The sequence below is a fragment of the Taudactylus pleione genome, unplaced genomic scaffold (assembly GCF_031769625.1).
Source record: "Taudactylus pleione unplaced genomic scaffold, aTauple2 ptg000677l, whole genome shotgun sequence".
In the NCBI taxonomy this organism is placed as follows: domain Eukaryota; kingdom Metazoa; phylum Chordata; class Amphibia; order Anura; family Myobatrachidae; genus Taudactylus; species Taudactylus pleione.
Window position 1 is genome coordinate 2,181,310 of NW_028285079.1, and position 27,434 is coordinate 2,208,743.

Consider the following 27,434-nt stretch of genomic DNA (forward strand, 5'->3'; position numbering starts at 1 on the left):
GCTTGTAAGGTACTTAGGGCATATATTATAGTGCTGTGCCTCATCGTGGAATGATACACTACTGACAGTCTCATGGATTAAGAGTCTGAAGGAAACATTAATTGGACTCTAACCCTAAGTATCCATGAAAAAGCGATTGTTATCCTATATTACACTGACAAATCTTCTCACCCACATACTGGTAATGATAACACCATTTTTAATCTTTATAACGCGTTAACTTGCCTGTAAGCATTCCCAACAACTAGACGTCTGTACAATAAATCCAGGGAAAAAATAAATTTTAATTTCAGTCCATTGAATAAATTTTTTTTATTTAAAACAAAAAACAATATTAAATGCACAAATGTTACATTCTTATAAAACACAAACAATGCCTATACAGTACTGTACAATTGGCCGAGCACTTAAATAACAGAAGCAGAACAACATATTAAACAGAGTGTTATTAGCTGGGAGAAGACCCCAGAGTTATTTGCTGAGGGGGTTCCTTAAGACTTTGGCCTTCTCTTTATACTTCCCCAGTAACTCTCGCACATCGACCAGCAGGTCTTCCTTGGTGAACTCCTCGTATTCTCTCTCCGTCTTCAGCCGCTTCTCCTCCAGGTATTTCTGAAAGAGACAGTAAATCCACCAAGTAACCCCACTGAGGAACAGTTCCATTGGTAACCGAGTAGAAATGTTGGTGTTGCCTATAGCAACCTGACATCACATACATTCCCTAAAGTGTAGTAAAGAATAAGACGGCTCCATTCTGATTGACTGCTATGGATATAACATATTATACACTCACCAGGTGCCCTATTGTTAGAAGCATTTCACAGGGGCCTCTCTCTAGTGGTCTGTAAGTGGGAGGAGCCAATGCCTACTTCCTACCAATCAGAGCATTAGAACTCAGGTAACCACCAATAACAATATATGTTTGGGAGAGGAGGACAGGGAGTAAAAATTTAAAACGTTTACTTAAAAAAAAATCTGATTTAAATCAAATAAATCAGTTTAAAAAAAAAAATAAATAAAAATCGAATTTTATGCAACCCTACCCAAGCAGTATCTGAGTGTACCCAGTATGGAATCAGGCAATGACAACTGAAATACAGGACACCACCTTACATTAAAGAGAGATTAAAAACAAGAGATATGGTAAGAACTTACCTTTGTTATCTCTGTTTCTACGAAGTCCATAGGGTCCACAGGGTTGACCTTGGGGTATAGCTGGATCTGGATCCATGGGCACCACGCAGTTAAAGCTTTAGCTGCTCCCAGGATGCACTTGGGTCCGTCCTCCTCTATACCCCGCCCCCGGCCACAGCACCTCAGTTGGTAAGCAGCCAAGGCCGGAGGAGGAGACTAAACAGAGAGAAGGAAGACTGGAACACACAAGAAACCATACTCACAGAAATGGGAGACGGAAAACCGGTGACCAGCCACACAGCCCATTTGAAGCCTGGTGCGTCAGGGCAGGCGCCCTGTGGACCCTATGGACTTCGTAGAAACAGAGATAACAAAGGTAAGTTCTTACCATATCTCTTGTTTTCTACTTCAGGGTCCATAGGGGGTCCACAGGGTTGACCTTGGGGATGTCCCAAAGCAGTACAACTAAGGGCGGGGACACTCCTGTGCTGAAAGGAGTACCCGGCGCCCAAAGGATGCATCCTGAGAGGCAAAGGTGTCAAACGCATAGAACCTCAAAAACGTTTGAATTGAAGACCAAGTGGCCGCCTTACACAGCTGAACAGCAGAAGCGCCACGTCTAGCAGCCCAAGAGGGACCCACAGAACGAGTGGAATGAGCCTTAACAGAGGCTGGCACAGGTAAGCCCTCCTGTGCATAAGCCTCACAAATAACGGAACGAAGCCAACGGGCTAACGTTTGTTTGTTGGCAGGCCAACCCCTCTTGTGAAAACCAAAGAGGATAAACAAGGAATCAGACTTCCTAACCGAAGCCGTCCGGTCTACATAAATTCTAAGCGCCCGGACCACATCTAAGGAAGTCTCACCAGCTGAAAGATCAGGGGACTGAAAAGCTGGCACAACAAGTTCCTGATTAATATGGAACTTCGAGACCACTTTGGGCAAAAACTCAGGACGAGTGCGGAGCACCGCTCTGTCCTGGTGAAAAATCAGGAAAGGAGGGCGACAGGAAAGCGCCCCCAATTCAGACACCCTCCTGGCCGAAGCAATTGCCAGGAGAAAAACCGTCTTAAATGTCAGCCACTTGAGCTCCACCGCCTCAAGAGGCTCAGACGGAGGACCCTGCAGGACCCGTAGCACCACCGCCAAGTCCCAAGGAGCCACAGGAGGCACAAAGGGAGGCTGGATCCTGAGAACACCTTGGAAAAAGGTGTGAACGTCTGGTAGTATTGCAATCCGCCGTTGAAACCACACGGACAAGGCGGACACATGAACCTTCAGAGATGCAAGGCGTAAGCCGAGATCCAATCCTGACTGAAGAAATTCCAAGATCCTAGAAACTCGGAACACCTGAGGATCATAATGTCTGGACTCACACCACTGAAAGTAAGTGTGCCACACTCTGTGATAAATCCGTGCTGAAGCAGGCTTGCGTGCCCTGAGCATGGTACCAATAACCGAACTGGAGAAGCCCCGAGACCTCAAGACGGCTGTCTCAAGAGCCACGCCGTCAAAGACAGCCGACCCAGATCCGGGTAAAGGCAGGGCCCCTGAGACAACAGGTCCCGACGCTGAGGAAGAAGGTACGGAGCGTCGATGGAGAGGCTCCTGAGATCGGAGTACCAAGGACGTCTGGGCCACGCCGGAGCTACCAGCACGAGCATGCCGCCGTCCTGCTTGAATTTCCGCAGAACCCGAGGAAGCAGGGATATCGGAGGAAACAGATACGCCAGGTGAAACGTCCATTTCACCGACAGCGCGTCCACCAGACTTGCACCTGCGTCTCTTGTCCTTGACCCGTAAACGGGCAACTTGTGATTGTGACGGGAGGCCATCAAGTCCAGCTCCGGCAGTCCCCACCTGTCCACGAGTAGCTGAAACACCTCTGGGTGAAGCGACCATTCCCCGGGATGCACGTCGTGACGGCTGAGGAAGTCCGCCTCCCAATTGAGGACTCCGGGGATGAAGACCGCCGAGATCGCTGGAATGTGACCCTCCGCCCAAGTCAGGATACGAGACACCTCCGACATCGCTGCCTGACTGCGAGTTCCGCCTTGGTGATTGATATACGCCACCGTGGTGGCGTTGTCGGACTGCACCTGTACCGCCCTTCCGTGAAGAGCGGGGCCGGACGACTGCAGGGCCCTGTATACTGCCCGCAGTTCCAGGATGTTGATGGGGAGAAGTGCTTCTTCCGCTGACCAACGACCCTGAAGCGACAAAGAGCCGGTCACTGCCCCCCAACCCCGGAGACTGGCATCCGTCGTGAGCAGGACCCAGTCCGGGATCCAAAATGGGCGCCCCTCGACCAGATGAGCTGTCTGAAGCCACCAAGCCAAAGATAGCCGAACGTCCGAAGACAACACCAGCACCTGAGAGCGGATCCGTTGAGGTAACCCGTTCCATTCTGATAGAATCAGCCCCTGCAGGGGCCGGGAATGGAACTGGGCAAATTCCACCATGTCGAATGTCGACACCATGGACCCCAGAACTCTCATAGCCGAATGGACCGACAGGCGGCAACGGCTCAGGCAACTGCGTATCCGCAGCTGTAGGGAGGCGACCTTCTCCGGAGTCAGGAAGATCCTTTGCTGACGCGAATCCAGCAGGGCTCCCAAATGAACCATCCGCTGTGATGGAATCAGGGAGGACTTTTTCCAATTTATCAACCACCCGTGTGCTTGCAGGCAAGCGATCGTCAGGTGGAGATGTTGAAGCAGTACCTCCGGGGAGCTCGCCAGCAACAGGAGGTCGTCCAGGTACGGCAGCAGCCGTACATTCTGGTTCCGAAGATGTGTGGCCATGACTGCCATAATCTTCGTGAACACCCTCGGTGCCGTGGAGAGACCAAAGGGTAGCGCCCGGAACTGATAGTGATGTTGAAGGATAGCGAACCTCAGATACCGCTGATGTGAAGATGCTATCGGAATATGGAGGTAGGCGTCCTGGATGTCCAGGGACACCATGTAATCCCCCGGTTCCATCGCCAGAATGATGGAAGGTAACGTTTCCATCCTGAACTTGGGAACTCTGAGGAATTTGTTCAGAGACTTCAAGTTGAGGATAGGGCGATGAGAACCATTGGGTTTCTGCACCAGAAACAGAGACGAATAATACCCCGTCCCTCGTTGTGATAGAGGAACGGGAACAATGACCCCTGCTTTCAGCAAGGACTCTATAGCCTCCTGAACCTGTAACGCCTTGGTCTTGTCCTGAGAAGGACTTGTGCAGAAAAACTGGTGGGGTGGTCTGTGCCGAAAAGACAGGGCGTACCCCTGGGAGACCACTTCTCGAACCCAGGCATCCGTGGTGGTATTGTGCCAGCACTGGGCAAATAGAAGAAGTCGGCCTCCCACTCTGAGGTCCCCCAGAGGGAGGCCCGTCCCATCAGGCCGCAGGTTTATCTTCCTGCTTGGAAGAAGGGCGCCGAGCACTCCAGGCTTGCTTCTTGGGTTTAGAGGCCGTCTTACTCGCAGACTGTCTCGGGAAGGACTGACCTTTCGCCTTACCCTGAACCCGAAAGGAACGAAAAGCCGAACTCCGAACCTTAGCAGGCAGTGCCGCCGAAGGGAGGAAGGCCGACTTGGATTTAGCCAGGGTGTCCACTATTTTGTCCAAGTCCGGACCAAATAGTAATTCCCCATTGAAAGGTAAGGCCTCCAGACCTTTCTTTGAATCAGAGTCCGCTCTCCAGGACCGCAACCATAAGGATCGGCGGGCAGACACCGCTGCAGCCGATACCCGCGAGGTCAGCAGACTAGCATCTAAAGAAGCTTCTCCAATGTAAGAAGCAGCGTCCCTCATTTGTCCCAACAACGCCCGCTGGACATCCGGAGCGTCGTCCGGGAAGGTATCTTCCAATGCATTGGCCCACCCCTCATGGCCTTGGCCACCCAGGAGATGGCCATGGACGGTCGGGCCACCGCCCCGGAGAGGGAGTAAATAGACTTTAAGCAAGTCTCAACTTTCCTGTCCGTGGGATCCTTCAGCGAGGATATCGACGGTAATGGTAAGGTGGCGCCCCGAGTTAAACGGGTGACATGGGAATCCACCGCCGGTGGAGTTTCCCATTTTTTACAATGTGCCTCAGGGAAGGGGTAATTAGAAGCCAACCGCTTCTGAGGAAGGAATCTCTTACTGGGCGCCTGCCAAGCTACCGCCATATGATCCGTCAACTGATCCGACAGGGGAAACACCGCAGAAGCCACCTTAGTTTTTTTGAAACTAGGAAACTTCGACTTAGGAACCGGTGCCTCATCCTCTATAAGAAGAATAGCTCGCACCGCCCTAACTAGTGCTCGCACATTAATGGACGACTTGGTATCCATTTCCTGGACCGAGGCGTCCGAGTCAGTGTCATCAGGGACCTCCCCATCATCTGAGGAACCCTCTGAGTCCGATACCTGAGCAGCCCGTGTCATGAGTGGGCGTTTTGAAATCCTAGAAGGCATGTCAGTCTGCAACATTGACTGAAAAGCTGAGGAAGCGGCCGCCAAATTTTGCACGGAGTTGGAGAGCACATCCACCCAGGGTGGAGGAGTCACCATAGGGGCCTGAAAAGGTACCACAGGCTGCTGCGCCACAGGGGAAGCCTGTATATACATAGGCAACCCCGCATAGGGACCCACCGACTGAGACCCAGGAGGACTCCGCAATAACTGCGGGACACCCGGGGAATGGGGGATGGTCGGCTGGGACAACGACCTAGTAGGGAGAGCAGTCGGGACCGACAGACGGTCCGCAATAGACACCAGCACTTGAGAAAACATCGCCCACGGTGGTTCCTGCACCAGAGAAGGTCTGGATGGGCCAGGAGCCACCTGGCATCGACTACACAGGCCATCCTGTGACAAATCCTCCCTATCTACTCCTGCAGAACAGCGTCCGCAGGAGGCCAACACCGGAGCCACTGAGCGCTCAACCTCCTCGTCTGACATGATAGAATATATTATATATCTGGCACCAGGGTAGAAGTAAAACGCACTCACCGGTGTGCTGAACAACAGCCCACAATATGGCACTGAGTAGCACACAACTGTATGTGACGGACCTCACAAATACGTGATCTATATAAGTGAGGTCAGTAGAAACGCCTCTCCCCCACACACCTGTAGGGCTTGTAGGAGAAATAAAGGGATAGGTATAAGCTGACAGTAAGTAGAAAATAAGCACAGACAGGCAGCACTAGCAAAAGTCACATACCATGCAGGAAGATATACTCACTGCACCTTTCCACTACAATCAACCTGCCCAGATTCAGTGTCTGGGAGGGCTATAGTGCTGTGTACGCTGTCCTTAATCAGGGGAGAGGTACACAGGGGGACCGGTCCGCGTGCTCCCTGAAGATCTGCGCTGCCACTGTGAGAAAATGGCCGCTGGAGACCTCAGAGGAGGAGTGGCCGAGTAGCTGCAGCTCAGCGACGCCAGACTCCGTGCTGAAAGGCGCGCTGAGCTGAGGGGAGGAGCCGCTGACAGGGAAGGCTTCCTCCCCTGGCTAGCATATTAACCCCAGGGCTTGCCGGCATCCCGCTTGCCATATATCCCTGGTGGTCTAGTGGTCCCACGGGTTATTCCTCCTCAGAGGGGGAGCCCGCCGCCACCGCTAGCGACCCCGGTCTGTCCCCTAGGACCGGGGGCAAAGGACTGCATCTGCAGGCAAAACCAGCGAGCCGCCGCTAATCGGCGACTCGCGGCTTACCTTGTCCCCGGCGACTCCGGCAGCAGTCCAGGGAGGGACCCAGAGTCCGGCTAGTACGGACTCTGGCCTCCCGCCGCGATCCCCAGTGCAGTACTGGCGTCGCGGCGCCAGCGGGGAAGGAGAGCGGCAGCGTGGGCGTCTGCATAGACAGCCCGTCGCTGCCACACTAGAGCCTCTGTTTTAAAATAAAAATCTAACAGGCTCTTTTTTTTTTTTTAAATAAAAATAGAAAGCTTTTGGGGGCTGCTCCTGCAGCCCCCCTGCGCAGGTGACCCGACTCCGGCCGGGCACCAACTCAAACTGAGGTGCTGTGGCCGGGGGCAGGGTATAGAGGAGGACGGACCCAAGTGCATCCTGGGAGCAGCTAAAGCTTTAACTGCGTGGTGCCCATGGATCCAGATCCAGCTATACCCCAAGGTCAACCCTGTGGACCCCCTATGGACCCTGAAGTAGAAATTGACAATATAATAATGAAAAAATAAAAAAGGGACAAACTGTATCTGGCCTGCAAGAACAGACCAATACCCCCCCCCCACACTCCTGATGTCCTCTTCTGTCCCCCTCTACTCTGTATTTTCTGTCCTTCTTGATAACCAGTCGGGCTTCATGCTTAATATTAGCTCTGCTTTAAATTTTGAGGTGAACCCCTTAGAGATGTGACGATATAGAAAAGCCGCCTCTTCGTATCTATACCCCCGAGAGTCTTACATCTACTGTATAGTACAAGCTGTGAGCGTTTGGGGGTGGTTACAGGGGAGTGGTCAGAGAAACGCAGGCCTGTCTGTCTCTTTTCTAACAGCGTAATAATACTAATTTCCCTGTGCCCCAGGAAATAATCTTTGTGGATAGAGAGAGAGACCCTTATTTGTACACCTCCCCCACCCCACTCTCCCCCCATCCTTTCAGATGTGACTGGGCCTCTGCTCCATCTTCCCGTCCACCATGTGCCTGCAGTGGCGTAGCGCTCTGTTTCCTCACCTCTATCGCTGCCATGTGAGAAGCCACCGCCGTCACCACCCGGGACAACTTATTCCCGACTTGTCTCATCTCCTCTTCAGTCTGGTGCTCAACAAGCTGCAGCCTGAGGAGATAAGAGGACATCTCAGACATCGTTTGGGCAGGATCATGGCTCGGGGTCATCCGGCCCACCTCCGGGTGTGTCTTTACCAAGCATCCACTACATGTCTCAGGCAGGAAATGTTCCCCGGTATTAGTGCACATGGGATCTGAGTCTTTATTAATAACTGTACCGAGGGCTGAACCAACCGGGGACATTACTGGGTACAAACATTTCCCCACTCAGAAAGTGGCCCAATCCCAGACGTAATGCCTCACCCGGGTGTCAGATCGGGCTGTTCAGCACTTAGGACAAGCAGTCACCCGTTAGTGAGATCGGAGGGCGCCATACGCCAGTTGACAAGGGTCATCTTCCTACTGCCTTTACCAACATGTCCGACCATCACCCTAGCAGTTTAGATTGGATTATTATGGGGCATTGAGCTCAGTTTAGTTGCCACGCTACGTGTCGGAGCAGCTTAACCATTGATAACTGGGGTAAATACACAGCACCCATCTATCCCCCAGTTATAGACTTATAGTAACAATAAATCCATACAGGAGGTGACAGCAGAACAGAACCCTTTCCAGTTGCTGCTATACATAAAGCACAACCATGATCCCCCCCCAGCTATTACATGCGGAGTCTCCACACTACACTCACTCCTGCTGGGCTTTCTGCAGGTCCTTCATGGCTTCCTCCAGACTCTTGTTAACGCCAGACTCCAGCAGGTGACGATGTTTCTCCAAAGACTCGATTTCCGCAGACCATCTCTTCTCTTCCTCGTCAGCCTCCTGAGAGCAGGATAATAGGTCAGAAGGTAACACATGGTCCCACCCTGCACCCGCCATACTGCGGCTGAGGTCTCACCTCTACTTTCTGAAGATGAAGCTCGTCCAGCTTCTGAGCCTCTTCCTTGCGACTCTTTATCTCATTTCTCTTCTCAGCAATCAGAGAATTCAACTAAAGGGGGAAAAACAAAAGACACCGTTCCCTTTAGTTGCTGGTCTCCAGCCATCACCGTACATTGTAGGCGATCAGTAATTATCAGGGTCCGAGTCCTAAACGCCCTCGTGGGTCACACTACAGCTAGGTGCAGCGTCTGAGTCTCACCTGCTCCAGCAGGTCCTCCGATTCCATCCTCTTGTTGGTGGCCTGCGCCATCTGTCCTTCCAGCTGTGTTAGGATCTCCAATAGTGGAAGCTGTGTAATACAAATATTATAAAATACATTAAAAAAACATAAAAGGTTGTAATTAGCCTGGCTGTGATAGTTGGAGAATGAGGCTACATTGGGATTATTTACGAACCCTAAGCAGGTGGTGACTTATGGATGCTTAGATTTCAACCCCCCCCCCCCCTCCCCGTCTTTCCTTATGTGTTTCCCTGCGTCTCTTCCTTAGTGTATGTTGTATTGTTTTCGGGATGTCACTGGTTACTTTTATCTGTAGACATGGAATGTATGTTACTGCTATACTATAAGATCTGTAGATTATCTCTAAAGGGTCTGATCGTCTGTTCTGATGGTTATGTGTTGAAGTTGGACAAAGGGACGATCCTTCCACACCAGAACTTATACATGAATGTGTTTTCTATAGACGCTGCGACTCTACGGTTTTGCGTAATCTTGATGTTTTCACTGGTTGCTCTTTTGTCCATCGTTATTGCCATTACACCTATTGCCTTTGTGTATGTCTGTGTCTTATTTGTCAATTTTTATTTTGAAAAATCCAATAATTATTTTTCCCAAAAAAGGTCTCCGTTCCATGTTTTATAGCCCATTTCGGCACAATACCTATGACAATGGTCTCCCGTCCCTGTCTGCATTTAAAATGAGTAAGGACCTGGCTAACATCAGAGTCAGCACTACTTACTGGAATGAATCGCTCCTGATAGCAGATCAATACCTGTATGTATTCCAGCCCCTAAACCCCTACATGTATGGCTCCTCACTATACTGTAACTCGTAGTTCATAGCAACAATATAATGCAGGAACTCTGTACATCCATTCACCCATCCAGGCAGTTCCCATCTCTGAATCAAAAGGCCTGAGATTTTATTTCTTTTAAAGTCTGGTTACAATCTTACATTCTACTTTATTATGAAGTTAATTCTAATCTCCAAACGAAATACCTATTGTTTTTGAAGTTACTCATATTAATCTTCTCCTCAATGTAAGATTTGTAACAGTGCATTTTATAGGAACAGCAGACGTCATGTAGTTATAGCAAATGTGGGAGCTCCTATAATATACTCTATTAGGCTGCGGTTTACATTAAAATTCAACTACTAAACGACTATTTGCCCCGAGATAGGGAAAGAAGCAGACAAGAGGCAAAGTCTGCTACAAATGGTCAACAAAATAAATGTAACAAATAAAAGTAGAACATAAACCTAATATAATAACAGCCTCTTACACACAAGAATAAAAATTATGCATGATCTGTAAATGACCAATCTCCTTGGGTAAGACAAACCCTCTGTATACATTATGCCAGATCATCTTTGCACAGATAAGCCTGACAGATGGGAGTGAAGCTCAGTACAAGCCCTTACGTTGATCTTGTTCCTACAGCGGTTCAAGCTGCCCTGATCGCTCTCCAGATTCCACTCGATCTGGAAATCGCGTCCGTTCGCATTCTCTGCCGTGGACGGAATCAGACGCACTTTCCGAGCCACCTTGTGAAACTCCGCTACCTGTGTCTCCACCTTAAGAATAAAGAGACAGCACTGGATTAAGAACCGCACCCAAATGTTCCGCGCACACACACACAAAGTATGACCGCAGGAAGCATCATTTAGTCACATGAACTGCACAACACTTGGACCTGCCTGTTATTAGTGCACTTTCTAATCTACAGATATGCGCCCAGTTCTTGAAATGGGGGTATTAGTATAGTGTCATATTAGAAAGGGGGGGGGGGGGGCTGTTATCCCTGGGTGAAGTTTTGTTTGAAACATCTAATATGGGACCACCGCTATATAGAGAAATGAGACCATTAGGTACAGTGGGAACAGAGCTGAGGTATGGGAGGTTAGACGGGTGTCTGTATAGGATATATTGGCGGTTACCGATTCTTTGATTTTGGCGTATTTCAGCTCCTCGCTCCATAGATGCTGTTTGTCGTCATCCAGCTCTTTGGTCAGCTTGGTGATGGCCTCTTGTAGCTCAGTCTCCTCGTACTTGATCCTCTCTATATCCGCTACAGAGTATTTCTGGTTGTCCAAGATGTTCTTCAGCCGCAGGTTCTCCTGCTTTATGGCCTCATTTTCCAGCTCTGGAGACGGAGAGACAGATCTCAGTAACCAGCAATGACAGGAGTAATACCCTCATCAGGTGCAGCCTGGGATCACCACCGGTGACTCATGGGGAAATCTCGCTTTACAAGTCGGGTTGTTTGGAACGGCAATAAAAATACCCAAAACGTGTATTAATCAACAAACAGATTAAATGTATATATAAAAATATATATAAATCCAGACAGGCGGCACTCAAGGACCTTGATGATGGGGCAATAAAAGGGCTCCGAAATGTCGGTGGTGATTTGTTCCCATCCCTGTGCAGTGTTTTATTTTTTGGAGTGCCGCCTGTCTGGATTCTCTATATTGGAAGACAATCATCATTGCCTTCTGTTGGAGGGCACCTGCTTTACAATACCAATTATTGGGAGTGCCATCCTTGGACATTGTGTGTGTGTGTGTGTGTGTGTGTGTATATATATATATATATATATATATATATACACACACACACACACACACACATACAATATACTGTGACTGTATACAGTTTTATATCTTTGAAATTTATCAAATTGATGGTTAATACATATTGTGAGATTTTGAAAAATATCATGGAGTCATTTCTTTTAACCCATTTTAAATATTAAGGTTAAAGGTTGAGGTTTATTTATGCATATATATTTTCAAAGGGTTTTTCTGTCTGTTCTCTTGGTTTGAGTACATGTTGTACTGACCCTAGGGAGCACCACTAACTTGAATTCATTTTCCTGGGGGCTTTAAAAATAAATATTGTTGGTTAATTTATACAAAGTAAAACATTTACATTAGCTCAGTGCGGAGTCATTCTTTTGCTTTTGGTCAGCATCACCAATACTAGCAGATAAAGCTCTTACGAGCAGGGCCCTCTACCCTCTTGTGCTTCTCCTTACTTTACTTTCATCTACTTCTTACCCCCACCAGGGCACCTAACACTTGGCTGCTTACGCTCTGTTGCTTATCTGGGTGTTATGGTCACTAATGTAGCAATGTATATTATCCATGTCCTGTATTGTACTGTTCTGTAAGTCACTGGTCACCTATTTATGTAATGTGTAAGGCGCTGCGGAACACTTGTGACGCCATATAAATTATTAAAAATAATAAATCAGCCATAGACCGTCATGGCGTCTACACCAAATGCCTCTGGATCCTTGATTCATGAGCAAAAGTGCTCCCCCTTGTGGAACAGATGAAACATTATCATGTGGCGGACTATGTCGATTCGCAATTTGCTAAAAAAATGCCCTTGTTGCCTCCCAGTTCCCACAGCTGGAATGATCACGCCTGAAAATGCTGTCACTTTTTTATTTCTTTTTTTCCCCAAGTGCATGATCCTGGCGGCCTCCTCCTCCATTGCAAGACAGCTCGTTGTGCCTCCATGGTGATTGCTGTATGCCCCAAAGCTGGGGTTGTGTAAATGAACTAAAGCATTTAAAGCCATCAGTAACATTAGGACGTTCATTGGATGGTTAGCCTCCATCAGGGAACACAGACCCTGAAACCAGTGAAGGTGAAGAATTGTGTCCAAGCAACAGTGGTGGCGTCTCCTCTTTTGCCTTATTTTGGGAGTACGTTGGAGGAAAAATATTTTATAGGTCTTTAATCTATGCCAACCAAGGTAATTATTATAGCCAGGTGGTGGATGGCTGTGAATCCTCCTTACTGTGATTCATGTGCGTCTCTTCCTCAACGACAGGAAGCCACCTGTGCGGTTTCCTGATATTGTGCCGGTCAGAATGTTTCTAAGAGGGGCTGGTGCCAGACAAACGGTGAAGCTGGAAATGGTATGACTGCAGGGCTGAGAAGATACCAGCGGCCCTCTCAGATTGGGACGTGCACGCCCGATATCCATGGACACCATGACCCGTTCCGTGCTGTTGATGAACAGATCTTAACACCATCATGAACTGGTCCATTAGAACAAAAAAGTTGAGTGTTGAAAATTGGCTGGAAGGAACCATTTTTGTTTTTAGACGAATGCTGGCACTGGGGGCGATTAACCCTGGCAGAGAGTAGGGACTGAATAGGCGCTCGCATTGCTTGGTATTTCACCTTGTCATACTGGAGGCGGTTACTGCATCCCTGAATAATAATCACTAAGAGTCTGACATGGAACTGAAACCAGCAGAGACAGTCAAAGCAGACACCACTGCTGGGTGGGCTAAAAGCTGGTCATGCGGATGGACATCTGTAGCTTTGATCATAGGTTTCTTGGCCGACCAGGCCTCTTTCCCCTATGCTGTCCTTCCCTAGGGATAGGACTCTTCCAGCCCGTCCCCTGGCTGGTGATATTATGCAGCTTGGGTGGAACAAGACACCACTAGAGGAAGGAAGAGACTCCAGAGTCATCTTAGAGTTTGGTGAGCAGAAAACTACCAAAGTCAAAATTCTAGCCCCTACAAAACCAGCATCTGGAGCTACATCAGCCAGACGCCCTCACTGAGCGACCCAAGTCTCCCTGACCACTAAATCTCAAAGATAAGCTCCAGTCACTATTTCCACAACTTTGTGGAAGTTGAACTTAGGCCTCCGAGAAGCACCTACTGCTACATAAACAGACTTAGAAGGCGAGACCCCCTGACCATGCGCACGTTGCTGGCCACTGAAGCACCAGTGACAGAAGTGGAAGGACAGATCCCTACACATGACACCTTGGGACACGCAGCAAGAAATCAAGGGACAGGGATCGATTAGCCCATGCTGGCTCTGTCATATCAGTGGCACAAACAGGCGTAAGCAATAGTTAGCTGTCAGCCTAATATATAAAGGTTAGAAATGTAAAATAATAAATGTAACAGACAGCCCTGCAATCAGTAGGATTATTCACACAATGATTTAAATTTAGAATATACGTATTTATTGATACAATAACAATAATAAAAATAATAAAATTGGCCAATAATAATAATAATAATAATTTAAAAAAGAAAGGAAACAGTAATGGGATATATCTTATAAAAATTGAGCAGAGACATATACACAATAATTCACTTATTCCAATTTGCAATGGATTTAGACTGCTCTTTTTAGTAAAAAAACACCATTAATATGGTGCCATCAATTAATAGCTAATTGCTCCACACATGCAGAAACCACACATTTAGAAGCAAGCGCATATATTTCAAATAGCCAGCATTTGCTGATCATGCTTTTTTGCAGGGCTGTTGGAATTTCCAACAGCAATTAGCTATTAATTATGATGTTACCATATTAATGGTGCTTTTTTTTTTTACTAAAAAGAGCAGTCAAAGGGGCCTATTCAATAAACCTAAAAATTCTCTAGAGATAATTAGGTTTAGAACTCGCATGGAGTCCTAGCTAATTATAGGTGGAATTCATCATTCTACCTCTCCATAAGTATCTATTCTGAAAAGCTGTCATTTTTGCGATGACAGCTTATCGGGAAATAGATACTTTTCCCTGCCTACACTACCTTATCGCGTCTGGAAACAGTGCTGCGCATGCGCTGTTACATCTGTAAAACCAGCGCATGCGCAGCACTGCCTACAGATGCGTTAAGTTTGCGGACACCCCCCTCCGCTCACCCCCCCCCCCCAACTTACCTGTCCGCGCAGCAGCCTCCGGCTCCGTCCTGCTGGTCTGTCATGTGGTTTCCCAGCAGACCACATGACAGATTAGAAAAAAAAAAAATTATTATTATTTTTTTTGTCTAAACTTTCTTGTGCTCTGCTGGGGAGCACACATGACAGACCAGCCTCCGGAGCCTGAGGACGGAGCAGAGCGCCGGAGGGACCTGCACACGCAGATACAGGTAAGTTTCACCTGCTATTCGCCACCTCACAGTGGCGATTAGTAACTGCATCAAATTCCGAAAATTCATAATTTTCGGAATTTGATGAATACCACAATTTCCACATCCCCATACTAATGTACTAATGTACTAATACTAATGTATGGGGAGTGTGGAAATTAACGCAGGGGAACTTAGCAAGGAGATATCTGTGATATCTCCTGTGCTAAGTGGCTACATGAATACCAAAATAACGTTATTTAAGGAAAAGGTCCTTAAAAACGTTATTTTACTGTTGATGAATAGGCCCCTAAAGCTGGCCACACACTAAACCAACTTACATCCAACCATCCAACTAGTTGATTGGTTGGAATGAAAATCTGGTAAGGGATGAAAGCAAAGGACAATCAGCAATTTGCTCCCAAACGCCGGAAAATGGACAAAAACCTTTGTTTGAACAAATTGTTTAGATCAAACATTTAACAAACTTGTCTGACGTAATTTTCATCTGTTTTGTGGCATTTAGTAGCAAATTGCTGATCATCATTTACTCCCCATACGTTACCAGAGTTTCATTCCAACCAATCAGCTAGTTGGCTGGTTGGATGTAAGTTCGTCTAGTGTGTGGCCAGCTTTAGTGTAAGTACACGCACATAGGACAATACCGGCTCAGGAGGAAGGAGGACGCCTGCAGCAGAGATCATGTATGCGGAGCTCAGCTCCCTCACTATCGGTGTATCCTGTGTATAGAAGCGGCCTGCGGTAAGTGCAGAGACGGTGACAAAGCTGCTGTCTCTGTATCCATACAACAAATTTGGTCCATTGGGCATGGGGGGGGGGGGGGGCGTGTCACACACCGGAGCACAGAGGGAGGGGGGCGTGTCACACACCGGAGCACAGAGGGAGGGGGGCGTGTCACACACCGGAGCACAGAGGGAGGGGGGCGTGTCACACACCGGAGCACAGAGGGAGGGGGGCGTGTCACACACCGGAGCACAGAGGGAGGGGGGCGTGTCACACACCGGAGCACAGAGGGAGGGGGGCGTGTCACACACCGGAGCACAGAGGGAGGGGGGCGTGTCACACACCGGAGCACAGAGGGAAGGGGGCGTGTCACACACCGAAGCAGAGGGGAAGGGGGCGTGTCACACACCGCAGCACAGAGGGAAGCTGGCCACACAATAAAACAACTTACATCCAACCATCCACCTAGTTGATTGGTTGGAATGAAAATCTGGTAAGGGATGAAAGCAAAGGACAATCTGCAATTTGCTCCCAAACGCCGGAAAATGGACAAAAACCTTTGTTTGAACAAATTGTTTAGATCAAATATTTTACACATTTTCATCTGTTTTCTGGCATTTAGGATCAAATTGCTGATCATCAGTTACTCGTATACGTTACCAGATTTTCATTCCAACCAATCAACTAGTTGGATGAAAGTTGCTGAAGTGTGTGGCCAGCTTAATGCCCTGATTCAGAGCTGGACGCTCTGAATCAGGGCCGGAAGCTCTCCCACAGACATCACTGGTGATGTCAGTGGGGCCGCCCACAAACGGCAAGCGTTCGCGTGGGAATGCCTCCGTTTGTGAAGCCACCCCCACGCCACGCCTCCAAAACGGTGTGAGCCGTCGATCAAAATCGTCAGCCGCCCCCTTTTGGTGCTAGACCCAGAGCGACGGAGCGCCCGTCGCTAGCCGGGTCTCGTGCATGCACACGTCGGAGCCAGCTTCGGCGTGCGCAGTGGCCTAACATTGACCCGCTCGCGAGTGCATAGTGCTTGCGAGCGGGTCTGAATCAGGCCCTAAATCCATTGTCAATTGGAATAAGTGAATTATTGTGTATATATCTGCTCAATTTTTATAAGATATATCCCATTACTGTTTCTTCTTTTTTTATTATTGGCCAGTTTTATTATTGTATCAATAAATATGTATATTCTAAATTGAAATCATTGTGTGGATAATCCTACTGATTGCAGCGCTGTCTGTTACATTTATTATTTTACATTTCTAATGGTCTAAGAAGGGCTGGCAAGTGCCTTAAAAACAACCGATAGCTGCAGCAAACATATTGGTTTTACCCACAAGTGCCTGGTTTTCTTTTTATCTTTATAATATATAAGGTGTCTGTGCCTGAATGACCCATGGACAATTTCGACTGGCATTTCATAGGAGTATAAAAGGTTTCTGATGAAACATCCATAAGCTTAGATCTTAAATCCCTCCTTTTTTTGCAGACATGATAGCAAGGCACCACACACAGCAAGCCAAGGGGGGGGGGAATCACAGAGACCAACTCAGAAACAACCACTACCAGTCAGCAAACGTCACTGTATCAGAGGTGGTGTCGGAGGAGCAGAGAACGATGTGTCTGTCTGGTTGGTATTCGGTCAGGTGCTGCCTATAGCCCATCAGCCATCACCCTGCGTGGGAGGGTCCCCTCTGGCTGAATTACAGAGTGGGGCCGTCCAGGCTTCCGCTGCTCCCTTATCACCCTATGCAGCATCAGCCTCTGGTCTTAGTAGGACTGTATAACATCGGGATGCTGCAGGATGAAGCACCAGGAACAGCGCCTCCTCAGCCCATTCTGGTCTGCAGACAACTACATTCAAGAGACCATAATACAGGATATGGGGGATAGGAAGGTGGACCAGCAAGTTCAATCTTATTTATAGTGCTGATGTTATGAAGGAAGCTCTGTGTCCCCATATTGTATGGCTGAAAATATTTAAATGGTTATAAATAGTGGCTGGCCTTATAGGCACGGGTGGTCTATTCGGATTGTCATGACTTTGGCCTAATCAGGATAAGACTACATAAATGTGGTCACGGTCATTCCCAAACGTACAAGATGACTTAAAGCAAATAAGCAGACAAGGCAAGTTTCCTATAGGAGACATCAAAGAGCTCCTCTCCCTCATTCATGTCTGAGTAGACCTCCGTATACATTTAGAACCAGCCACACAAAATGCGTCATCCTTCGCTTATGTGAGAATAATCCTTCCCCATTTAGTGAACCCAATGTCATACCTCTGCTAGGTTATAGGAGAGAATTATAACTATTATAGAACACTGTACGTGGTTTGGAATAAAAGGGCAATAACACAAATGTAGGACAGTTTAGCATATCAGAACACCTCTAGGGCAAGGAGAGACTTTTAAAAGTAAGGAAATGATTTTGGATTTATTTTTTTGCATGTCAATTTATCACCATTTTTATTTCATAAGTATTGTGAGGTTTTTGTCCTATTAAACTCAATTTAATAAGATCCTGTCTTTGTGATCTTAAAAAGAACGAAGACTTTGATTTCACTAATTCTACATCTATGCAGGGAATTGTTTGGTTTACAGTAATTTTTTTAAAATTAGGTTGTGACTCCAGTTTTTAATCAAAAAATATCCGAAGAACCTAATAACTGCATTCAATCTAAGTGGTGGCAGTACTCCGTGTTTGATAGTCAGTGTGAGATATGTATCAGATTTTAGCCATTTGTAGACGGCGTGTATTTTTAGGTTTTGAAAGGGGGCATCGCTAAGTGAGGAACAGTAGTTACTATGTAGCACACAGGCACTTTACATGTCCAGATGGAGCTGTGGCTGCACATACCTGCGGCTTCAACCTCCTCGCTGATGCTGCTGACCCGCTGGTCCAATAGCGCTGAATGAGACTCCATCTCCGTCAGGTAGTTCTGGTACTTATGCATGTCCGCCTGCAGCAACATCTTCATCTTTCTCTTGGAGGCCAAAGGGTCCTGAAACCAAAACATATTTACTGAATCCCACTGTTCCTAGCATGAGGGGTCTAGATACACCGAGATACAGAGGTCTAGAAAAGTCTGATAGAAAAGTCAGACACATGAGAAACAGACGTGGTGCGGACTCCGGGGAGTCCTCCGAACACATCAGACACGTGGGAAACACAGACGTGGTGTGGACACCGGGGGAGTCCTCCGAACACATCAGACACGTGGGAAACACAGACGTGGTGTGGACACCAGGGAGTCCTCCGAACACATCAGACACGTGGTGCGGACACCAGTAAAACCCCAGAGCACATCAGACACGTACCGGCTCGCTCTCCTTCTCTTTCTCTAGTCTCTCAATTTCCTCCATTAGCCTACGAGACTCTGCCTGCAGCGCCTCCAGGTGAGATTCATCCACAGCGTACACATCCTCTGTCAGGACAGAAATGGGAGTGGATTAGAGACCCAGGGTCACGGAGCGGAGGCCCCTTACCATGACATGAAGTGTGGACCCCAGAGGTTACAGCCACTTACTGAGCTTGGAACATACTTCTGAGTCGGTGTCCTCAAATGTGTCCCGGCCCTCCATGAACTGTTCGTAGCACTTGACCGTGTAATCCACGAACACCTGCAAGGACAGGACAGCATTTCCAGTCATCTCTAGGTGTAACAAGGTGTATTTTATTGTTCTCATGTCAAAAGCAGCAGGAAAGGAGGAAACCGCTTTCCTTTTCGGACTTGTAAGGCTCGATTCAGAAGTGGACACAATGTCCGTCGCTGCTGAATTTTCGTGCGCAGCGGATGTAACAAAATATGCAAACGTCTCAGCCACTGCCTTTTGTACAGGCACACCCACCTCCGGCTTCTCAGATCCGGCCGCTTGCGTACAAAGACAGATCGGACAAATATCGGTTGCACTATCAGACCTCAGAGCAGCCCTACCAATCTCTAAGGTGACCTCTGAGTCAGGGCCAAGGTCACTACTCCCAGATCACAGGGACACAGAGGAAGTACAATGCCCGTGCTATATGACCAATGGGCTATACACCACCACCTCAGCAAGGCAGGTCTTCCCCACTGGAAACACTAAATGGGAATTGTTCAATTTGGGGGGATGCTGTCCTTTAAGATTGATTTTGTTTTTACTTTGACCCTAATCCGCTGTTATAGAATAGCTCATAACTGGTCTGCATTTCGCTGTATATCAGGACAACTCTCACCTGAGAGATACAAATCACATTATCCCTATATTACAGATCAGCGCAGAGGATGGCATACATCTCTATAATGGCATTCTCTACTACAGAGGGGCGTCACTGTGCTCCAGGTATTATACTATCTATGCCATTATATCATAGTCATTGCAGACATCACATTATCCCTATATTACAGATCAGTGCAGAGGATGGTATGCATCTCTATAATGGCATTCTCTACAGAGGGGCATCACTGTGCTCCAGGTATTATACTATCTATGTCATTATATCCTAGTCATTGCAGACATCACATTATCCCTATATTACAGATCAGCGCAGAGGATGGCATACATCTCTATAATGGCATTCTCTACAGAGGGGCGTCACTGTGCTCCAGGTATTATACTATCTATGCCATTATATCATAGTCATCGCAGACATCACATTATCCCTATATTACAGATCAGCGCAGAGGATGGCATACATCTCTATAATGGCATTCTCTACTACAGAGGGGCGTCACTGTGCTCCAGGTATTATACTATCTATGCCATTATATCATAGTCATCGCAGACATCACATTATCCCTATATTACAGATCAGCGCAGAGGATGGCATACATCTCTATAATGGCATTCTCTACTACAGAGGGGCGTCACTGTGCTCCAGGTATTATACTATCTATGCCATTATATCGTAGTCATCGCAGACATCACATTATCCCTATATTACAGATCAGCACAGAGGATGGCATACATCTCTATAATGGCATTCTCTAGAGAGGGGCGTCACTGTGCTCCAGGTATTATACTATCTATGTTATATATCATAGTCATCCTAGACAGGCCTGTACCTGGTTGAAGTCGATGCCATTTTCGCTCTGTTCTCCCATCTGAGGCTCCTCAAACACCTGCTCCTCGCCCCTCAGCACACGGCAAAACTGGCAACAAAGAGCAACGTCAGGTGGGTGAATGGCGAACAATATGAATTATATACAATCAGGGCTCTGGATCGGCACCAACGATAACGCGTTACAGCAAAGCAGTCGCCTCATTTGGCAGTGACCCATCATAACATAAGAAAAATATACAAAACGGCCTCCATGGTAGAAGCTTCTGCTCAGTGCGGACAGAATACTAGAAGTCTATGGGGGAATTCAATTATTTTTTATCGCGCCCAAATAGACAGGGTTTAGCAGCGTAAAATGGCTAAACCTGTGTAAAGTCCTACTCTGGGCACCCAAACATCCACACTGGGGAAATAAGAGCAGATCTCCATTGGACCCGGCTGAGAACTAGGCAGATATAGCGGGAGACACTTATGGAAATTACGGACCCATCAGAACAAAGTAAGAGGTTTAGCCACCAGGTGTGCGAGGATATGGTTAGGCCACCGTAGGAACAAGGGGAACATTAAACTGTACAGTAGGAGGGTACTGTGCTCACTAGGTTCCCATCAGTGCAGAAATAACACCAATAAAGTGGTTGCCACAGTCTTAAAAGGGAATATATTGCCAAGGGGACCCCACATTATGGTAGTAACCGATGAATAAAATCAATGGGGAAACTTATATTTATTATATCAATCTGCCTTCGCTGACGGGAACCTGCCAGGATGTGTACAGCAATGACTGGCTGCTGTGTTGCTGCAGAACACAGACAGCACATGAGTGGCCAAGTCTTTATAGTCAATAAATAGTTCCCATTATGACCACACAGTTACTGGAGTATGGGACAACATCCAGCCTATAGATTCCATAGGAATAAGTGACATCACTGAATAACAGTTCTGCTCCCAGATGTCCATGCATGAAGACACCACGATTGTGAACGGTTACCTTGACACAGTCTATTAACCAGACCAGGGCAGCAACTATCTGTGGCCACGTGTGGGGGGCACCCACTGTGTACATGGAGCTTTTTGACAAGGCAAACGGATACCTGGTGGTAAGAGAAGAACAGTAATTATGTTATGAACCAGTCTATAGACATAACGCTTCATTTCATACATCACTACAATCATTTTATGTGGCCTGGCTCTAGCAGGGTTTCTAAAGTGGACGTAGGTTGGACTTTAAAGTGTGGTTTTTACCATTTCCACTAAGCGTATTTCCAGGTGGACTGGGTACTGGGGATGGACCCTGAAATGTTATTGGCGGAGAAGTTGTCGAACAAATCAACCGTACGTGTCTACGTTTATATAACTTACTGTATGTTAGTGGCTCTCTCCTACACGCATAACATGACACACACATGGATGTACATCTGCGTTTACAGCACAAGCACTTACCCCAGCTCCTTAAATACTTTGGGGATTTCCTCCTCGAACTTAGAGTCTGGAATTTCATAGTTGGGGCAGATGAAGCTGTAGATGAAGGCGAATATCTTCAGGAAGTCCTTAGTGGAGGGGCCCTGTAAGGACTTCACGGTGAGGGTCTGGGAGTAGCCGTTCTCATTCAGGAACTGCAGGACACAAGGAGATCAGGGGACGGTCAGCGACACACATGGTCTCCACATAAATAAGCGCTGACCTGATTTGCACAACTAATCGTTATCGTGCAAGTTTATGATATCCCAGGCGAGATATGGGCAGGACGCACCTCACACAGCTGGCGGATGCACTGCTGGATAAAGGACTTGTCATGTAGAGGTCGGGGGTCTTTTATCTTTTCAGAGACCCCAAATGCTCCATACTGGCTATTCCTGTTGCCGCTGGCTCTAGAGGAGGAACAAGTGAGACGTGGTCAGAGTCATCCAGTCATTAACTTATACACAGCCTATAGGATCACTGTATAATATAACAAACGTAAAACTGCAGCCATTGCCTAAAGCTTTGGCAGATATTATGTGTGCTGGATTTGTCTTTATAAAAATGCAGGCTATACTAGATTCAGTAATGCCACAAACTCTAGTCTGTCTACTCACTCAGCACCAAGTGACATCACTGAGAATGCAGCCTATCCATTCACTAGGAACCAGTGACATCACTGAGAATGCAGCCTATCCATTCACTAGGAACCGGTGACATCACTGAGAATGCAGCCTATCCAGTCACTAGGAACCTGTGACATCACTGAGAATGCAGCCTATCCAGTCACTAGGAACCAGTGACATTACAGAATACAACATATGGAATAGGGAATAGTTAGGTGACATCACTGAGGCACAGTGGAGACAGCTATAGGAAGGGATGGACTAAGTCTACAGAATATAATTGATAAACACTGTAATATGGCCGTGTCACAGGTCTACTACACCAATGTCCACAATGAATGCAATGGTCTTTAATGTTCTACCTCTTGCCGAAGAAGCTGGTCTTCCTTTCGGAGGTTGCCGACTGTGACTTGGTCATACTTAGCTTGCTCAGTCCAGGCCGCTCCTTACTAGAAGTGAGGGAGGAAAAAATAATGTATTCAAGAGACCAATATAACATTTTAACAAACACAAGATGTATATACATGGATTTCATAGATAAATATTCCAGTATATAATGAAGAAACTGCTCACACATATATTAGTATTGCTTACTAGGGGTACAGAAATAAAAATAAATATACAACATTCTGCACAATATAGAATATCTTCTTGATGTAAGATATTCAAAATAAACTTTCCGCATCCTCACCCCGATTCCAGAAGCTGCATGTTAAGGTAACAGGGTTTGGCAAAGTTTTGTAAAATCTAGGAGTCAGATCATCATCCACGACCAAAATCTATGAAAACTTGTATAGACACATGGCCCATCAATGGTAATCAGATTCTGTCACATTACTATAGTAGCGTTCCCGCTAGGCTATTTTAGCGGGGCGCGGCGTCCTGCCCTCCTTCTGGAGGGCAAAAAGCACCTTGCCCTCACAGCCTGCGGGTGCCGTCTTCACCCACGGGTCGCAGTGTCCTGCGGGTGGGGAAATGTGCAGTGACCCGGTCACCGCCAGAGAATAGACGCCGGGCGCATGCGCTCGGCATCTATTCTCCCTGTCGGCAGCGCTTGGGGGTTGCCCGGCGTGTCCGTAAGTGCCGGGCACGTCCCCAAGAGTGACGAGGAGGGGTCGCGTCAGCAGCCCCCAATTGATATTCTGCCACGCCGTAGGCCCCAAATTCATATTATGCCACACCATACTGCTTCCCACCCAAAAAAGAAACATGGCTATAACACTAGAGGGCGTCCGTGTCCGTGTTCTCTCTGTTTTTTTTGTTACAATATATTTTTGAAAATACGCCCCCTGGCCGCTCGCATCATACGTCATCTCCGCTATTTAATAGATTAATCGAGTACATCGAAAGGGGAATGAACTGCTCGCTATTCTTGTGGTTGCATTTTCCTACCGCAATCATTGCAAGCAGTTCTGGCTATAAGACACCCAACTGACGTGGTCAATGACGCTGCTGTATTAATTATGCACACCCTTAAAACGCCCGTTTTGACCTTTAAGCACGCCTGCGTTCTGATCTCCACTCCCCGTTTTCAAGCACCTTCCCCTGTTACCACCCACATACGCCTCATCCTGTCACTCAAATTAGCAGGCATTCGCTATTTTGTGAGCACACGATTTTCGACCGCAGTGACTGGTTCGCACATGCGTACTAAAACCCGTACGCATGCGCAGTTGTGCGAACATCGCTCGGAGCGAACGAGCGGCCGCTTACGAGCGGCTCTGAATCAGGCCCAGTGTGTGCTCTGTCAGAGCAGAGCTGGAGTCGGGGAACCTGGGGAAAGGCCCAATAACACATCTCCAGGTGGCGTTATCATCACAGGGCTTCTCTCTGTTTTTTTTGTTACAATATATTTTTAGTAAATCTGGGTGGATCACATTTCCCTTTACAAGTATGGGAAATGCAATCTGCTGACTAAAAATGTGGATTGAAAGGATTGTAGTAATTTTTAACGAAAACTACTCCAATTTCCCTTTAATAAATGTATGTGATACTAAAATAATGTGAAAAGTATGTGAAAACACAAAACACCATTTTCCACATTATTTTAGTAAATATAATGATAATAAATATGCCCCTATAACACACTATCCGTCGTGTTCCCTCTAGGTCTGGCACGGGGCAGGGTGCCGGACAATAAAAAGGGCATTCTTGCGAGCCCTAAAACAAATGCCCACAAGGGTGTGTGTCTTTAAGAAGTGCCCCCTTTTCATTACTCTTGGGGGTGTGCCCGGCATGTCCTCTGTTTGTGCATAGAAGCCGTGTGCATGCGCACGGCATCTATTCATCGGCGGTGATCGCTGCACCCCAATTTTTTCCACCCGCAGGACACTTGCGGCCCGCGGGTAGGGACGTCACCCAGTATGTTGTTTTAGCAGCCTGGCGGGAACACTAGATCAGGATCCCTAAGTGCAAATACTGTAACTATGAAAAATAAAGTCGACAGCGTTCGTTTTGCGCAGAAGTGAGCTAAAAGCACAAATTAAATCCCAGCGTTTCACACAATACTCTTAAACATATAGTATGACACAAAGTAGTGAAAATAATTCATATAGGTGCTCAAAGTAAATAATAAATATGTCCCTTAATATGGCAAAGGTCCATAGTCTCTCAGAGATAGATCATTAGTAATAATAACGTTCCGTTGGTAATCAATGTGAACATGACACTCTTATTCTTACAAAGCTTTATATCATCCCGTGAGTGATCAGGAACTCTCCTCCTTAGTATAACTCCCAACAGGCAAGAAATGAAGACGTCTGTAACCGTAAAAACCATACATCTAGAATCTCCTACATACATACATACTGTAACTGCGGCACTGAAAAGGCGTATTCCCTGCTGCAGCACTGACGGAGGACGATGACTAATCTATCCGTCCTGTGACTGGTATCAGTGACGCACTGGACTGGGACATTAAATGCAGAAGGAATATTGCCCAATTCCAGGATACCGGATGGCTGTACCGTCCCAAGGGAACACGGAACAAGTTACAGATCTATGGGCAACATTACTTTCCTCATGTTAGAAACAGACAATATAATGTGTTTTATGGTTCTCCTCACTGAGATACTCTGTAACTAATATGACACATTCCAGATTCTCCCTATTTACTAAATGCCCATTCTCCATCCGTTATGCTATACTGCTACGTGAGTAATACCACTTTCAGACAGAAAAATCCCTAAAACCTGGGTTTTTCCCATATCTTTCAACCCGGGAAGGACCCGGGAATTTGCTCCTAACCCCCTTTCACACAGCACATAGTTCCCGGGAAATTCCAGGGTCGACCCCTTTCACACAGTACACAGATTATCCCTGCAATATACAGTGTGTCATAATAAATGGACTGCTTTTATGGCACACAGAGATGAGGTCATGAAAAGTGCAGCCCGTGCACGGCTATCTCAGCCAATAAGCGCGGCTTACTATGCCCGGAGTAGAAAAACCCGGGTCGGCACCTTTCAGACAGCCGGGAAAAATCCAGGTAAATACCTGGGTCGAAGTACCGGGAATTAGGTCCTGTGTTGACCCTTTCTTTCAACTGGGGGGGCTACTACCAGGGGGGGATATCGCTACTGGGGGCACTACCAGAGGGGGGGGATTAATAATGGGGGAACTACCAGGGGGGGGGATGTTGCTACTGGGGGCACTACCAGGGAGGGGGGGAATACTGGGGGCACTACCAGGGGGGGATAATACTAGGGGCACTACCAGGGGGGAATATTGCTACTGGGGGCACTACCAGGGGGGGGATTAATACTGGGGGCACTACCAGGGGGGGATGTTGCTACTGGGGGCACTACGAGGGGAGGTTAATACTGGGGGCACTACGAGGGGGGGATATTGCTACTGGGGGCACTACCAGGGGGGGGATTAATATTGGGGGCACTACCAGGGGGGATGTTGCTACTGGGGGCACTACCAGGGGGGGGGGATTAATACTGGGGGCACTACCAGGGGGGGGGGGGATTAATACTGGGGGCACTACCAGGGGGGGGGGGGATTGCTACTGGGGGCACTACCAGGGGGGGGTATTACTACTGGGGGCACTACCAGGGGGGGGTATTACTACTGGGGGCACTACCAGGGGGGGATTACTACTGGGGGCACTACGAGAGGGGGGATTACTACCAGTAGCTGCTGCATTTCCCACCCTAGGCTTATACTCGAGTCAATAAGTTTTCCCAGTTTTTCGTGGTAAAAGTAGGTACCTCGGCTTATATTCGGGTCGACTTATACTGGAGTATATACGGTAGTTCTTATTCCCCTGACAGGGTTACTTATTGACAATTATATTTTAGTCACCACTGACATACAGGGGCAGATTCAATTAGCGGCTGGTCGTGTCGCTCTGTCTGTTCTCCCAGGTAAAGTGCCTGTAAACTATCAATTAGAGGCCAACCCAGGAGCGGATGGTCAATGTCTGCTCCGGAGACACACTAGGGCTCAGCTGTCACTGGCTGTGTGATCAGCACAACACACTCAGTAAGAGTGACAGGAGGGCTCTAGCACGGAAAGGCTCGCATACAGCGGTCTAGGGACTTACGTTTTAGGGGTGGTCAGACCTGTCCTGTTGGTATCTTGGACCCGTAATGGTATCACGGACTGTCTGCTAGTCACCGAACTTCTCCGCAT

The 27,434-nt window shown here is 47.5% G+C and overlaps 1 protein-coding gene across 1 annotated transcript; it reads right to left on the reverse strand.

Moving 5' to 3' along the window:
• Nucleotides 1-293: 293 nt before the first annotated feature.
• On the reverse strand, nt 294-27,434 carry NDC80 (NDC80 kinetochore complex component). The gene is made up of 16 exons (XM_088455887.1): nt 27,346-27,434; nt 23,159-23,245; nt 22,463-22,580; nt 22,153-22,325; nt 21,701-21,803; nt 20,717-20,803; nt 19,202-19,295; nt 18,993-19,099; nt 18,532-18,676; nt 10,962-11,167; nt 10,446-10,598; nt 9,003-9,092; nt 8,760-8,852; nt 8,553-8,683; nt 7,811-7,913; nt 294-612 (listed from the first exon to the last, which is right to left on the reverse strand). The coding sequence occupies exons 1-16, from the start codon at nt 27,432-27,434 to the stop codon at nt 472-474; spliced, it is 1,920 nt and encodes a 639-aa protein (XP_088312013.1). The 3' UTR covers nt 294-471.